Raw genomic sequence first — 17,994 nt, forward strand, 5'->3', positions numbered from 1 at the left:
CCTTCTGCTCCTTCAGCTGAAGTATGCTGTAATGTCAGGCCCAGATGTACAGACAGTTTACTGTTTCTGCTTTACTGTACTCCCAAGCTGAAGGTGGGAACAGCTCCGAGGATCTCAGGGTTCATGGAGGCCCATAATCTGAAAAAGTAATAGCGGGAGCAGATAGCATAGAGCTGAAGTAACGGATATACTTGGTGAAATTTGACATCTGAAATCTAGACTCTCTTTAGGTCTCTATAGATGTTCCAGGTCAAAAAATTTCAACCTCGGTCTTTTTTTTTTTTTTTTTTTACCTGGGTTTAAATTTTTAACCGAGTTCATAATTTCCAACCTCTGTAAAATTTTGGATTATCTAAGAGTCTTAAAAGGGATTTTCCATCACTTCTTCTGTCTCTCTTTCTTCCATCCAACACTTCTCTGTCTACACCAACCTCGTATTTCCTCCTGTCTGTCCTATCTACCTAATTAGCATTTTTTTAACATATCTTTTTTTCATACTTAACCAGGATTCAAGCTCAGAACTTCCTGATTGTGAACCCAATACCTTCACCACTAGACCAGCAACAATTGCAATGGAAGGAATGATATATATTTTTAATTTATTAATGAGTCCAGTCTTATTACATCATCAAATAGTTTAAAATACAAAGTCTTCCCAAATCTGAACCCTAACCCGAGATATACAAAGTTTTCCTAATACAAGTAGCAAATTATGAACTGGGTTAAAAATTCTAACCTAGGTTGAAAGATTCTGACCTGGAACACAGAAACCACCTGACTCACTTTGGATGACATGTATGCTTGGGGGGAGAAAAAAAGTTCTAATAAATTCTGAACCACAGTATAAAGCTGACAAAACTGTTTTTAATTTTAAAATCCATAATAAGTCATGGACGAAAAAGAACAAAACATTTTTTTGATCCCCAATCCAAAAGAAGTCCTCAATTTTGTTCTACAAATACAGATTTCTACCAATTCATATTAATTTCATGATGTCAGACTGGGGCTGATGGTCTACTTTCATATGCTATAAAACTCAAAAGAAATAAAAAACAGCTTTCTTACACTTATTCAGCTGAAATTTTATTTATAGGTTTAATTTAATTACACTGTGCTTGATTTTGTTTGGAGTATTCATTTCAGATCCTGTAATACACACTGAGCTAACAGTGCTTCTACTCCAGTAAACATCTTATCTCTTCTTTATGGTGTTGCTTGTAAGATATGTGTATTTATTTTATCCACATTCGCTGGATATGAGAAATCACATGCTCTGATTGGTGACTCTACTACTAGGATATCAGCTCATATACCGTGAGTAGAGGAAAACAAAATGGTGGAGCGTGTTGCTGAACCAACCGAGGACAAAATAAAAACTCCAAGTCAAAAACAAAACCCCAAAAACACAAAAAAAAACCAAAACAAACAAGCAACACAATATGAAATAAAAGTATTTGATGGTAAGAACGTAGCCTGGCTAACGCGACTTCAAAGCTCTCCGAGCATTTGGTCTGGCCAAGATATTAAGCCCAACCGTTTCCCAGAGCGCGTGGTTGACCCGCCTCCCTGAAATGCCTCAGTTTGCTACTGGTCGAAGCCAGAAAAGGCTGTGATGAAGCTTAAACCAATCACATCACTCTTTCCTCTGACGTATGTGACGCGACGGGGCTAACTGGTAGATTAAACTCTTACCGAAGCCGGTCGGGAACAAGGCGAAAACGTCCTTCCTTTCAATAAATACCTCCAGGGCTGCTCTTTGCTCCGTTTTCAATGAGAACTTCCCATTGAATGCTTTCAATACAGCATCTACCGCTGTGTTAAAGGCTTGCCGCTGCTCCATGTTCGTGATGTGAATGAAGCGCTTCCGGCATAGATTCTGTAAACAATCTATGGCTTCCGGTCGCAGTTCTACTACGTCACTGCCTTGAACACGCCTCTACCCAGGGCCGTTGGAGATGCTCAAAGTTGATTGGTTCCCGATTTTTCGGGAGCTTGGAAATGCTGTAGATAGCCTGCCTGGCCAGACTAAGCTCGCAACAGGCCCTCGTGTTGCGTCACGCTTAGGATGGTTAGGATGGGCGGGCCCAGGCTAGTAAGAACGTAACTTTTTTATTTTTCAAGAATTATTATTATTATCACATTTTTTTCACAAATTGCTCCTGTCATTTCGCCGGTTTGTTCACATTCTAAGTGGAAATTATTTTGTCCGACGTTTTGGATAAAGTTTGTATTGATCGAATTTGCAAAAAATAAAAATGACCCGTTTCTCAAAATCCAGTGAATGTGGATAGAATAAAACAGTTATTTCACTCAATCTCGCTGTACATGGATTATAGACAACTCGGTGCTACGCGCCTCGTCAGCTATCAGCTCATGTACGACTCGATTACTGTGCAAAAGTCTTCGGCCCCCTATTTCTTTTTCATACAAACTTTGTTATAGATTACTATTTGATGACTTCTACATTATCGACTCAAAACATTACAGAAACATTTTATAGTTCCAAACATTCGTGGTTTTTTTTTTCCCAGCACAAAATTAAATGTTACAGGAAAAAAAAAAGTTTGTATCTGAGCAGCATATTCTATAAGAGAGCACTTTTCAGATGAAAAAAGAAAACATAATGAAAGCTACTGCGTTTTGGTGCAAAATGAAGAAGTGTGAGACAGTCAAAGTGTCCAGAAGAACTGGGGCTGGTTCTGTAAGATGCTCAGTAAAACCTCCAGATCATTTCCGCATAAAACTGACCTCACTGGACCTGAGACAGATATTTATTTATTTATTTATTTATTTATTTAAAGTAAAGGGTCGTCTCACACCAGATATTGACTTTGTAAGATTTTTGTAATATTGAAGCATTTCATTTCATTATTTTTAAGCCATTTCTGTTCTACACCATGAGACATGCCAGTCCAGTTCCTGTTTAAGCCAGATGCTGATCGAATAATTTCATATCCAAAGAGAAAGAGGAGCTTTGGGCATCTCCCACAGTACATCCTGTGATTTGTTCCTTCTCTGCTTATACTTTCTGAGAGGTCACGTCTCCTTTGCCATGAGGTTTTGATCGTGCTGTTAACTCCAGATCACGCGATATGCCTTTTCGGTGAAAAGAATTTCTCTACTAATCTCCACCAGCTGCACGGTGCATGTCGTTGATGTTGACAAGCCTGGCTGAGAGGTACCAGGCCCTGCAGAATCACATTGCGGAGTTCATGTACGTCTGTGGCCACCATCATGATCCCTGAGACGCCGCAAGTGTTCTGTGAGAGGCTTTAGAAAGTTAACGTGAAATCACAGCAGTCCTGAACTGGTGACAGTGATGAGCAGATGTTGGATGGATGCGGATTACATTTTTATTTGTGTTTTGTATGGATTATAGATATAATGATGGTATCTTGGGTCAAGTCAGTGAGTTCAGCTGGGATTGTCTTCGCTTCACTTTCCAAGTGAATGTGACGCAGAGAGTGTGACAGATGTTAGATGTTGCTTAGAATTGTACCTTAGCAAGAATCAGACGTGAATCAGGCAAAAACCAGCCCAATGGTAACCCTTAGCTACTTCATTGCAATGGTGACTAGTGGTGTATAGTGTCCTCCATTTGGGGTAAGAGTCTTCATTCCAGATGGCAAAGTAGGGGCAATGTTTCCTATCTTCAGAGTGGATGTGTTTCAGGGTAAAATGTTCTATGTTTGGGGATTAAGTGTCCAATATTTGGGAGGGCTAATTGTCATACAACTGGAGGGTGAAGTGTCCTGTGTTTGGGGGGTGAGGTATCATACATTTTAAGGGGCAACATGTTCTATATTTAGGGGAGGAAGTGCCATACATTTGGGGGTGAATTGTGCTAGATTTAGGGGGTGAAGTGTCCTATATTTGAGGTTAAAGGTCCTACCTTTGAGGGTTGAAGTGCAAATGAAGGGTCCTACTCGGACGAAGTCCTGCCATGTCCCATATTCGGGGATTCAAGTGGACTATTAAGTTTCCTCTTGGAAAATTTAAAGGGTGTAATTTCCCACATTCAGAGGCTCTAAAGTCCTTCCCACGCCTTGCCCTGGTCTTCCCAGGCAGTCTCCCATCCCAGTACTAACCAGACCGTTAAGGCGCATTGGGCGGCACTGACCTCCATTTCTGTAGCCCTCAGCCTCTCGCCTATACAGCTAGGATTACAGTGGAGGCTAGTCCTCTGGTAACCACGAGAGTTTGACTCCCCACTCGCATGTGTATTGCATACCTTTATGATAGTCTTTGGTATGACCGGACTGCGAGTAGAAATGATCTCCCAGTCGAGAGGCAGACATGCTAACCACTAGGCCAGCACGCGGTTTGGGAACTAAGTGGGATACTATTTTTTATTATTATTATTGCTGTTGGTGGTGGTGGTGGTGTTCATTTTACTTACAGTTTCAACTGCACGTTGCTTTTCCTAATCTGTACATTATCAGTTTATTATTTTGCTATTCTTTAGTTTACTTTGTGCAAACTATAAAAGTTTGACATTTTTAAAAAACTTTGCTGTCAAAATGTTATCAGTACTATGTTAGCTACCTGATGATGATGTTCGTCCTTCGGGGTCGAAGAGGACCATGACTTCAATTTGGTGGGTGGTGGTTGTGGGTCTGGAGGTGACCGATGAGGCCAATCCAGGCCTTGAAGGTATGCCTGCATGTCGGGCACATGTAGGTAGGTGCTGTAGTGGGGGTGGCGATAGTTTGAGCCTTTCATGAAGCTCATTTCTTCTGGGCCTCGGTAATGCGTTTCATCTTGCCCCATACCCTAACTCCTACACTTTAACCTCTAAACCCTAACTCCTAAACCTTAAACCCGAGCCTATAACCCATAAACTTTTTTTTTTGTCCCTGTCAATAACTAAAACTCCTATATACCCAAAGTCCTGGAGAAATAGTATTTCATTCTGTTGTACACATGTATAGATGGGATAAAAGTACAAATCTGAAAGAAGAGATGCTGTATGTTTCTCATATAACTGCTTTGAGAAGCTCATATAATTGCTTTGGCAAAAAGCAAAGCAGTCAAAAGCATGCCAATAAAAGAAATCTTTGAATTGATTTAAATTAAATCGAGACTATGGAGAAAAGGAGAAACTTAAGACAGAAGAGATGGAGGCGGCAAGCTGTTTTTTGGCCCATTAGTGCTGTTCTGTCCTCCAACTTCTACTGCTCCTCTTTAGAGAATCGGGGTTTTGTACGTTTGTCAAAAACGATGCTGGAATCAGTGTTGCGTCAGTCCATGGTGGAGCGGAGGAATCCTGGATTCACTTGGGAAATAAAAACCCACACTTGGAATTTCACTCATCCAGCATTCCTAGTCGCCAGAAACCACGCGCCTTATTGTTCAATAGCATTGTTATGGAAACAGTGGCATGCCAAAAATATGTACTTACCTCTTTTATAACATTCCAGCACTTCCCCAAAGTCTGAGGATTAACATTCAGTAATGGAATATACGATTAGGAAATCAATTTGTACATTCTGTATGAATTGTGCAAAACCTGTTTTTGAAACCATTTCCAGCCAGGGCAAAGAAAATATTTTGGTGAATATTTATAAAAAGGGCCTGTTGTACTTGTTGTAAAAGCTATTAAAAAGAAGGTCATGTACCATGTGGACAAAACAGTCTCTTTTAAAGGAATGGATAGATTTGAATAAAGTGGCTTCTATAAGTATTCAATCCAACCCCCTCCTCAAGCTTTTCCACATTTTGTTGAGTTACAACCTGGAATAAAATGGACATAATACTCTAAGTGTATCAGTCAGTTTTTGGCTATAAAAAATATATATACCCAACTTTGAACCTCATGAACTTCAGAGCGACATTAAATCCATTATTAAAACATGGAAAGGATATGGCACAACCATGACTCCACTCACCAAAAGTCAGAGAGAGTGTAAAAAGGCATTAATCAGAAGAAACCGAGAGACCAAGCATAACTCTGAAGCAGCTGGACAGATCCACAGCCCAGACCGGAGAAGCTAAAATGAAACTTTTTGGCTTTGGCAGGAAGTGCTGTTTTGTGGAAACCTGATACTACTCATCGCCGTGAGAACACCAACCACATTGTGAAGCATGGTGGTGGTAGCATCACTGGGTCGCAAAATTGTGCACTTTTTTTTTTGACAAAACTATTGTAAAGAAGTGGTGTCAGACAAAAATGGCTTAAAAATAATGAAATGAAATGTTTTAAAGTTAAAAAATACTATAAACATTAATCAGTAAGCCATAATAAATAAAACAAAGTCAATATTTGGTGTGAGACGACCCTTTGCTTAAAAAAAATAATAATAGTAGTAGTCTGAGGTCCAGTGAGGTCAGTTTTATGCGTAAATGAGCTGTAGGTTTTCCTGAGCATCTTCCAGAACCAGCCGCAGTTCTTCTGGACACTTTGACTGTCACACTTGCGTCTTCATTTTGCACCAAAACCCAGCAGCCTTCATTATGATTTCTTTTTTAATCTGAAAAGTGCTCTCTTATGGAATATGCTGCTCAGATGCAAACTTTTTTCTTTAACATTTCATTTTGTCCTGAAAAAAAAACGAACGTTTAGGACTCTAAAATGTTTTTGTACTGTTTTGACTCAGTAATGTAGAAGTCTCTCATTATCTCTCGCCGCTTTATCCTTCTACAGGGTTGCAGGCAAGCTGGAGCCTATCCCAGCTGACTACGGGCAAAAGGCGGGGTACACCCTGGACAAGTCGCCAGGTCATCACAGGGCTGACACATAGACACAGACAACCATTCACACTCACATTCACACCTACGGTCAATTTAGAGTCACCAGTTAACCTAACCTGCATGTCTTTGGACTGTGGGGGAAACCGGAGCACCCGGAGGAAACCCACGCGGACACGGGGAGAACATGCAAACTCCACACAGAAAGGCCCTCGCCGGCCACGGGGGCTCGAACCCGGACCTTCTTGCTGTGAGGCGACAGCGCTAACCACTACACCACCGTGCCACCCTAATGTAGAAGTCATAAAATAGAAATCTATAACAAATTTTGTATGAAAAAAAACCAGGGTGCCGAAGATTTTTGCACAAGACTGTATGTATTTATATTCAGTACCTGTAAGTTCTTATAGACAGTGAACAATTTATAAATTGGTTTTAATATCCTTATTCCACATTCTTAAATATTTAATAGTTATTCCATGAAATCGAGTCGTACATGAGCCGATTACCGACGAGGCGCGTAGCACTGAGTACGATGTACGATGAGATTGAGTGGAATAACTTTTTTATTCTATCCACATTCACTGGATTTTAAGAAACAGAGCATTTTTATATTTTGCAAATTCGATAAATAAAAACTTTATACAAAACGTCTGACAAAATCATTTCCGCTTAGAATGTGAACAAACCGGCGAAATGACAGGAGCAATTTGTGAAAAATGCGATAATAATAATTCTTGAAAAAAAAAAAGATATGTTCTTACCACCAAATACTGTTATTCGATATTCTGTTGCGCTTTTTTTTTTTTTTGGGGGGGGGGGGGGGGGGGGGTCTTCTTCTTCTTCTTCTTCTTTAGGGTTTTTTGACGGTTGGCAAAGCAACTTAAAGGTGCATTACTGCCACCAACTGGGCTGGAGTGTGGAACAGAAGATATTGGTAGAAAAAAAAACATATTCTTTTAGCTATTTCTGTTTCTTTTAAATCCTTGATGATAATTTTTGGGGTTTTGTTTTCGAGTCAAGTTTTTATTTCGTCCTCGGTTGGTTCAGCAACACGCTCCGCCATTTTGTTTTTCTCTACTCATGGTATATGAGCTGATAGCCTAGTAGTAGAGTAGCCAATCAGAGCGCACGATTACTCATATCCAGCGAATGTGGATAGAATAATACCAAATAACCCTGAACGTCATCATATCATTATTTGCGATGTATATATCCAAGCTCAAAGAGTGATTTTGGGAAAAAGAAAAACATATTGTAATATTGTTCCACTTTCACATCATTTCTTTGGATTTTCCTTCTGCTAAAAAAAAAGAAAAGAAATAAACGGCTCGTTTTAACAGAACATAGAAATTAATATGGCTTTGTTGAAAGATTGTAGTTGAGCGCAGCTGGTGCATGACTGTTGAAAGATTTAAGGTTCATTGACTCGTTTCTATCCTCCTTTATTCTTTAACATCTCTGGATTATGTGATAATTCTAACCGAGACCCTGAAAGACACCAAACAACTGGCCGGGTCTGCCGTCTTCCCAGTCATGGACCAAGCTGTTGATTTATTCTGATTATCAAAACACATAAAGATATTATTTCAATCCAGACCACATCCAGAAACATAAACCTTCAAGCTAAATTATTTGTCTCCTGTCTCCCTTTTTACCTTTTCCACCCACTAACACACACACTGCATCTTTTCTAAGTCTTCAGGGTTCTCTTTCTCCCTTTGGCATGGCCCCTCTCTGCACAGAGCTGTCAGGAAGCTGCCGGTTTCTGGCTCTGCGGCTGCATTCCGTACATGCTTGTGCCAGTGTCATATCACATTCAGCCTGAAGTGCTGCTTGACCCCTTCGTCACTGTTATTCTCACCAAAAAAGAAAGAAAGAAAGAACTGCAGATACTCTGTGAAAACAAGCACAACTTGGGGGGTTGATTTGGTGTAATTGCAGTTTTACTTGCTATGTTTTTGTTGCCTGTGCTTAACTCCACAGAAGGAGGAAAGAAGTAATAAAAGTGTCACTTAGATCATCAAGGACTAACATGTGTGACTCTGTGGCCTCAGACGTTTTGTAAACTCCGTACACTTTTGCAGCACAATTAACATTTAACACGAACCAGGCAGCCTTAAGCTCCCGGGCGCACGGGTGCAAAGAAACCAAACAAACGAGACGTAACAGTAGATATGTTCCATAAATTCTCCCGCGAGCCCCCGCGGCCTTCAGGCCAAGGCCACACGGATGGTAGAATCATAGCAGCCGTGTGTTTACGCAAGTCCGAAGAGCAGTCAGCCTGGACTACATCAAAAACAGAGGGACTTTTTATTTTTCTTTCTGCCAAGACTATGTGGCTTCTGTCAGAGATCCATCTCCCATGTAAATCCTCCTTCCACAGAAATGTACAGAGAGGGAAGTGTGAACTGACAGTGTACTGATTTAGCAGAAACAGGACCTCACAGTTGCAAATCCACGGGGATTTTTATGAGCCAACTCGCATGAAGACTAAAGGTTAAGTCTGCGTTTAGCTTTTCTTATGATTTCATTTATACGAACGTCAACAACTTTATATTTTATTAAAAAGGAACGTCTGCTTTCATTTGATTTTATTGTTGAAAATGAAGAAAAGGTTTGTTTTTCTTTTTTGTACTGATATACAATAACACAAATATTTACACAGATCCTTGTGACAAACGAGAAGTCAGTTGTAGCTGGTTAGCAACCATTAACTTACTAACGTTATTAGCTAGCTAGCATCTACACAAACGACTTGTGTAGATTACGTGATCTGACTGGTGTACGTAAATTGCCCGTAAGTGACCAGGACACAAAAATCTATCTACAAACGAGAAGTCAGTGCTAGTTACTTAGCAACCAAGTAACATAACAGCTAGCTAACATCTTTTTTTTTTTCAAACCGTACCACAAACTCTATGATTCGACTAGTGTGGTCAGTAAAGCTATTTAACAGTTTATTTTTCATTTAAAGATTCTAACTACAAAGTTGAATTTTGGTGAAATGTTCTATTTCTATTGCTGTTGGAGTTTTGAGATGTTTAGCTGCTCCACATGCACACCGTGTAGCCTGTGTGTAAACGTTTTGCCAAGATAAAAAGCGTCCCGCATTTTACGATTCCAGAGATCGCTCAAGCAAGCAAGCAAGCAAGCGACAATATTACATGACCACCGTGGGGCGTGTTTGAGCTACTTTTAACCAAAACAAGTCAGCATGGGCAAACATAGCGGACTCTGCGCTCCCTCCAGCGGAAAAGAAAAGGAAAGCCTGCCTAGTGAGTGCAACTGCAAGATAGAGCAAGGTTAGATGACGTGTCATTTTTCTGGACAGATAACAAAATCATTCTAGCTAGCGCGTAGCTATCTTAGCCTTAGAATGCATGGGCTCGACTCCACAGTAGTGAGTATGGAGATATACACCTAATGTTTTGATCTTACAGAGAAAGAAATGAGAACACAAAATCTTAGAGAAAAGATAGATTTGTCTTTTGTTTCATGCAAACGTCAACCACAGATTACATCCCTGCGACTCAAAGCTCTCCGAGGTCGATCCAGAGTCATGATGTTTTCCGCATATCGCCATCTTGGTGTGACATACATGTCAACCTTTGGTCAATCAAACCTGTATAACCAACCTCCAAAATCTGTATTTCCCTTATAAAATCCGTATAAGATGCAAATTAAAATAATTTACCTAAAATTTGAATGATAATTAACAATGATATATCCCAGTTACTTTTTATTCAATATTAATAACAATAAACCTTCAGAATGAATACAAAGCTCCAATGTTTGACAAAAACACAAAGTGTTATCAGCGTAGTTACGAAGGAAATACTTCGTTGTTTGGAGACAGGTTTCACCGAGCGGCTATTATGCACGAGACTTCATATTAGCCACAAAGTCAGGAAAATCTGTTCGTAAAATTACGTTATAATGACCAAATACAATGAAAAGTATTTTTCCAGTCTCACCTGTGAAAGGTAATCCCATGTGATCTCGTTTGGACGGTAAACCTGTTGGTACAGTTAAACGCAGCACATGAATGAGGCATCTTTATTCTCGGCTACTGTCTAGACGCTATACCAGAGACGGCTGAAGAATCTCCACTTTGCCACATCCAATATGGCGGCGAGGATGACGTATGATTCTACGCGGAAGGCGGCGTCTATGTTTATATGTCTATGACTTCCCGGTTGGCGGGATTCTCGCAATGCGGTGTGCGCATGATCAAAAGTGGAACGAAGTCTCGCTACCACAAGATAACGCGCGATTTCATAAGACTCTTTACTGGCTGTGTGTGGTGTACAGTACGTTTGTAAATGTTATGCGCTCTTTTATCATCGTGGGAATTGATTATAGCTCTAAATAAATATTGAAGTTTTTTTAAAGAATCCGTATAACTTTATTTATACGCCCGTATACTACGTTTATTGAATCAAATCCGTATAAAATACGGACATTCCGTATAGGTTGACATGTATGGTGTGATGCAGTGACATAGTTCAAGCTCTTTTGGTGATGATACACGGGGCAACTTTTTGGGCAATGTTGCTGAGCAATGTTGCTGGCAACGGGCAACTAGGTGAGACACAGGGCAACTTTTCAGGGCAACTAACAATGGGCAACAACAGTTAGCAATGGCAGTTTACAGTTAGCTAAAAAAAATCGATGTCTTAATTTTTGCTGTGACCATTTAATCAAGCTGTCTGTTGTTTTTTAGAGCTTTGGTGAGGTAAATTCCTCCATATAGAATATTAAAATAACTTACCGGCATAAAAACAGATGAGGAATCTCTCCATCTCTTCACTCCACTGACACTGAGCGGCCGCCATATTTGTTTGAAATTTCTGATCCGAACCTCACCGGAGGTCACATGACTCGATACTCGCGTTCTGATTGGCTTATCTCAAAAAGTTGCCAGAGATTATCAAAACCATTCAGAAAGAAACAATGTTGCCCAATCTCAATAGAAAAGAGTCAAAACGCAATTGCCCAGCAACATTGCTCGGCAACATTGCCCAAAAAGTTGCCCCGTGTATCATCACCCTTAGCGTTTGGCTATTTCCTGTTTCCGTAGGGCCATACTATTTACCTCAGGAGGGAGGAAAATGGTCCCAAAATGGAGAAAAGCAACCCTCAGGACATCAAAATGATCACATCCCATTCGTCCACATGATATTGTTCTTCCAAGACTTAGGAAAATGCCATGCACAATAAAAACATTTTAAAATTTCAGATAACTTTCCAGTCAGTGCCTTTAAATGACAAGACAAAGCTGGCTAATTAAAAAAAAAAAAAAATGCTTACGTACTTACATTTTCTCCTCACAATGAAAACATCCATCATGAGGTGGTCTCAACAGGGACAAAATCATATCCTGTTGTAATGTGTTTTAAAGTATAATTTGCTTGAAATGAATTGTCTTCCTTTAGTTAGCAACTGTGCAGCTGCCTCATAGCAAGAAAATATATCGAACTAGCATTAGCAGCTAGCTAGCATCACAAATAACCTAAACTACATGTTTCAACTGGTGTAATATAATTCATACAATAATCTGGATAGTAATATATACATTAAAATGCTAAGTTAGTTAGCTAATTAAAAAAAAAAGTTCTTTGTAGGAGTACTTATATTTTCTTTCACAGTGAAAACACTGATCATGTGGGAGACATGACGCACTTTCTGCAATGAAGGAATCTGGTCCTGTTGTAGGAATCGGCTAAAAAAATTGCAAAACAAAATCGACTTTGCTAGATAAAGCTAGTTAGCAAACAAGTGGCTAGCTAGTAGCAAGATTCAGGTAATCAGTTAGCAGCTGATACTAGCAGAGAGCAGTCAAACAACAATCTACACATACTATAACCTAAAGTGCATTAATGGAAGCATGTGGTAAATTAATTCAAACAGCACTTAGCAGAGTTCCATACAAGTTACAAGACTAGCTTGCTAATTTGCAGAAGTATTATTATACAGGGGGCGGCACGGTGGTGTAGTGGTTAGCGCTGTCGCCTCACAGCAAGAAGGTCCTGGGTTCGAGCCCCGTGGCCGGCGAGGGCCTTTCTGTGCGGAGTTTGCATGTTCTCCCCGTGTCCGCGTGGGTTTCCTCCGGGTGCTCCGGTTTCCCCCACAGTCCAAAGACATGCAGGTTAGGTTAACTGGCGACTCTAAATTGAGCGTAGGTGTGAATGTGAGTGTGAATGGTTGTCTGTGTCTATGTGTCAGCCCTGTGATGACCTGGAGACTTGAACAGGCTGTACCCCGCCTTTCGCCCGTAGTCAGCTGGGATAGGCTCCAGCTTGCCTGCGACCCTGTAGAAGGATAAAGCGGCTAGAGATAATGAGATGAGATGAGATTATTATACAGGGATGAGAGTGGGTGGTCACCAAAAAAGCAGAAAACAAGATGGCGCCCGAAGCCGGGGGTCTGGGAGGGATACCCCCCAGGAAAATTTTGAAAAATAAGGCCTTACAAACCACTTTTCCTGCAATCTGAGCTGTAGTAGACAAAACATATCTGTTGTCTTTTTTTATATATTTACATGAAAATATGTTTCAAATCAATAGGAGTATTGTTTGAATTCAAAATAAAATCACATTCTACATTCAAGGCTATGGTTATAATCTGGGTGCGATTTGCTGGGGGGGATGGTGGGGATCATCCCCCCCTCTGGTTTTTATCTCTGCTGAAAAAAAATCCTCGGGGACAACCCCGTCAATAAAACAAACAAACCAAAACAAAAGTTGACATGACAGGCATGTTGTGACACAGTTTTCTATGGTCTACATTGCACTCACTTTCAAAATGACCCGAAGTGGCAGCTTTGATGTTCACGAACGTCCCCAGCAAATAGATACATTGTAGATAATAACAATATCCAGAGCGTGAACGTGGATTTAGCGCCATGAATCACATCCTTACTGATGAGCGCAACAGAAGGAATGTGTATCCACACTGACAGCCTTCTTTTCCTCGCTGTCAATGGGCCAGACGTGCGTTCCTTCCCTGCTGAGAAATTCGCAGAAATGTGGATTAAAGAAGGGCGAAACGCGGCGGATAGCGCACCGACGGGAAAGCAGAAAAGGCCACATGAACATCAGAGCAAACTGTTCATTTAGTATTCATGTATTTTAGTGATTTTCGAGTCACTGTCCATTTAATCCGGAGGGAGAGAAACATCACAGCAACGCGACAAGCAATGCGAACTTTGTTGTGTTAGTGTTCGTGTATTTAGTCAGAGAGATAGGAAGATGAATTTACTATCTCTGGTTTAGTGTTCGTTTTCATTTAGTGTTATTCATTTGATATCATTGGATGTTATTGAGCTGTTAGCCTATTGTTACCTTAATTTTGTAATGTTTCATATTTTTAAAAAAAAAAAAAACATCCCCCCTTCTGGTTTTTTGACAAATCGCACCCTGGTTATAATTTATGATCAACAAAAATGACAAACTAAATTCACATTAAACGTAAGTTTTCTTAATTATCAAAATGTTCATATATTAAATAAAATTTCTTAGGGAGAAAAGGTCAGTAGGGGTGGCACGGTGGTGTAGTGGTTAGCACGGTCACCTCACAGCAAGAAGGTCCGGGTTCGAGCCCTGGGGCCGGCGAGGGCCTTTCTGTGCAGAGTTTGCATGTTCTCCCCGTGTCCGCGTGGGTTTCCTCCGGGTGCTCCGGTTTCCCCCACAGTCCAAAGACATGCAGGTTAGGTTAACTGGTGACTCTAAATTGACCGTAGGTGTGAATGTGAGTGTGAATGGTTGTCTGTGTCTATGTGTCAGCCCTGTGATGACCTGGCGACTTGTCCAGGGTGTACCCCGCCTTTCGCCCGTAGTCAGCTGGGATAGGCTCCAGCTTGCCTGCGACCCTGTAGAAGGATAAAGCGGCTAGAGATAATGAGATGAGATGAGATGAGATGAGATGAGATGAGATGAGAAAAGGTCAGTCACCCTATGTCCTCATTAGTTGCATATGATTTCAAAGTCTTTTGAAATATTTAAGTTTTCAAAACTGTCAGCATTAATTCAGATTTACTGACCATCATATACATGTTCAATGTATTAAATCAAACGAATGCTAAGTTTATGGGATAATGTCTATGTACACTTTATACAATTATTTATAGTTCACAGTCGCTTCTCATTTTCATTTAATCATTTCGACGACTTCTTCAGCCTTTTGGCCAAAGACAAGAGCTTGTCTCTCTGTTTTTTATACCAGCATCGATTTCACGTACCTTCGCTTCGTCTCGCTTGTCAATTGTATTCGGCATTTTGAGTAAAAAAGCCGATACGAAAGAGAAACGTATTTTTGAAGCGCAGCGACGATGAACATGTGCAAGTTTCGATAAAATAGAACAGATGCGGTACTTTTGTAAGAACTGTTATGATTGGCTATCATGCTCTCACCAGCGATGTTTTGGCCAATTACATTGTAGATAACACGTATTCTACCGCGAGACTTAGCGAGACTAAAGATGGCGAAAATGTAAACGTAACATCGTCGTACGCTTGAGTATCACGAAGGAACATACCCCAACCCCCCTCAATGAAAAAAACATCTCAACGGATTTGGCATAATATCGATTTTCGCTCAGAAAAAGCGGAAATCCGCCGAAAAGCGGAAAACTCTCATCCCTGATTATAATATTTTCTCCACAAAATGAATGCATCTGTAATGACAGCACTTGGGGCGGTGTCAATAAATGGTGTAGCCTGTTGAACCGGTGTTTGAAAGTGTAATTTACTTTCCTTGTTGGTTCATCCAGCCGACAGATGATGAGCTTATGCCGTCATGTGTTGTCCGGCATCCGTCCGGCATCATCTACATTTCACGAAAATCGCTTCTTCTCTCTAAATTCTTGACTGATTTTTATTCTTTTTGGCAGGAAGGTAGGTCTGCCTGGGGTGTATATAGCTTCTACACAAATTTGCAATTAATTGCAATTAATAACTAATGAAGATATGGAGTAATCAATCCCTAATGAGCAGTTTCCACACAAATCACTTCTCCTTCAATTCTTCACCAATTTTGCTTCTTTCTGGCATAAAGGTAGGGGTACCTAGGTTGCATATAACTTCTACCCAGATTTGCTTCATTACAATTATTAATGAAGTTATGGACTAATTAAGCCTTAATGGGCAGTTCAACAAAAATCGCTTCTTCTTGGGCAATTCCTCGCCATTTTGGATTCTTTCTGGCAAATAGGTCGGTATTCCTAGGTTGGCTATCACTTCTATATATCGCTTGTATATAGTGTATATAGATTGCAATATTTATTGCGCAAGGTGGCCCACTTTAGATCGTTCCTTCTGGACTAGACGGAGCCGGAGTGAGCTACGCCGTCACTGTCAGTCTCGTATTCATTGTGTAAGGAATAAAGCGCTTGGATGAACATTATCGGAAGACATTCAGTTATGGGCTGGTGTGATGAAATGAAGTTCATGTTACCACTGCAAAGTTGATTATTTCACTTGGACAGCAAGTGTTTATTCCTGTCAACACTTAAAGGATGTAAGTGGCATTTCCTCACCATCCCCTTTTTTCTCTTGGGAAGTTAATAAGATTTAAAAAACGCACTTGTGTTACTGAGATCTTGCAAACTCTTCTGTTCTGAAGACTTTCCTATAGTGGAAAACCTACAGTTTGACCTTGAACCATTTTTGACTGTTCCGAAATGCTGACACTGGAGGCTTCTTTGGCGGTAAATTTTAAATAAACATGTCCTTACAGAAAACATCTGTAAGAAACCACGATCAGAGCTGCTGTTATAGAAAATGAATCATCATAACGAGAATCAAGAAGGTATGCTTGATCCAGTATTATGATTATGCCTCTCGCTTTGGCCTTCTGTAACCCCTTCACCATTTATACACGGAATATAACATATGGAGTCATATATTAACCACTGGCTTCGTGGGAGTGCGACTCATATTATTGTATCATATAGAACATGAGATATTTGGATTTCTGGAAGAGAGGAAGCTATGCATGAATTTCAAGGCATTCTATCATTCAAATGAGTCCGCACGGGTCGCGTTGTGGTCTGAGGTGAAGCTGACGTTCCATTGTTTTCTATTTAATTAATGTCAAGACTGTAAAATATACAAAAGTACGTGAGATGTGGTGGCCCCAGAGAGAACCCTAACAGCTTTGGGACCTTAGGAAAAGAGATCTTGGCTCAGGCATTCCTGAGGTGTCGGTATGTGTGCGGGAAGCTTTCTTTAAATACAGACTGCCTTCTGGGAAAGTGCCTATATCATTCATTCGTTCAGACCTTTCATGTTATTTTTCTTTCGTTTTCTCTCGACCTCCCCTTCTGCAACCCATTTTTAACCGCTCCCTGGTTTCATACAACCCAGGCACGTCACGCCATATAGATATGTATCTTGGCATGCATTAAAAAATGTTGATACGTGTCTGCTACCTACTAATAGTGGAAAGTCGCTCAAATTAAAATGTTTTGCTTCTGGCTTCTTTTGGAAAAATCTGTCCACCTCTTGGGTAGTGCTGGGAAGTGTTTTGTCAGCATATCATTATTTCTCTGTATGTAGTCGGGAGATGTCCTGTGGTCGGCTTCTGTTTACGACAGATACAGTAATATAACAAAAAAAAATGTGGTGTTTTTGTTTACACGCATGTGATTAGTTGAGTCAACTGCATGTGTGGTGAGCTCACGACAACACAATTAACAATGTTTTAATGTTTTTCAGTTTCTCAGGGTTGGTTTTGTGGCATAGTTGCTCACATTTTTGGTTCTCTCTCTCTCTGTCTGTATTTATCAGGAGAGGTACTAAGTCTGGTGGATGACCTGTTCTCTGGATTGGGCTCCTCATGTGTGGTGCCTGGAAGAAAAAGTGGAGAACATCCTCATTCCATCATCTACTCCCTCATCTTTAAGTGCCTGGAACCTGATAGCCTCTATAAGTAAGTTCTTGATATGTAAGTCCTCCATCCATCCATTATCTATACTGTTTATCCATTAAGATATCCGCAGGGGAAGTCGGAGCCAATCCCAGCTGACTTCAGGCGAATAGGCGGGATTTACCCTGGGTAGATCACCAATCTATCACAGGGCCAATACAGAGAAGAACAACCATTCGCACTCGCATTCACGCCACTTTTAGAGTAGTCAGTTGACCTCATCCAGATGTCTTTGGACTGTGGGAGGAAACTGGAGGACCTGGAGGAAACCCAGGCAGACACAGGAAGAACATGAAAACACCACCATGGGACCATGGGAACCAATGGTTAAAGAAGCAGCTTTGGGATCAAAAGGTCACTGGTTCGATTCCCTGGACC

The 17,994-nt window shown here is 40.6% G+C and overlaps 1 protein-coding gene across 1 annotated transcript in view; it reads left to right on the forward strand.

The window, feature by feature from the left end:
• Window positions 1–17,994, forward strand: part of LOC132875498 (astrotactin-2-like) — a 908,673-nt gene that overhangs the window by 838,716 nt on the left and 51,963 nt on the right. Inside the window, exon 20 of the mRNA XM_060912306.1 lies at window positions 17,478–17,619. Coding sequence (XP_060768289.1) covers window positions 17,478–17,619 — 142 coding nt within the window. The remainder of the gene's footprint in view (window positions 1–17,477; window positions 17,620–17,994) is intronic.

The sequence above is a fragment of the Neoarius graeffei genome, chromosome 28 (genome assembly GCF_027579695.1).
Source record: "Neoarius graeffei isolate fNeoGra1 chromosome 28, fNeoGra1.pri, whole genome shotgun sequence".
Taxonomy (NCBI): Eukaryota; Metazoa; Chordata; class Actinopteri; order Siluriformes; family Ariidae; genus Neoarius; species Neoarius graeffei.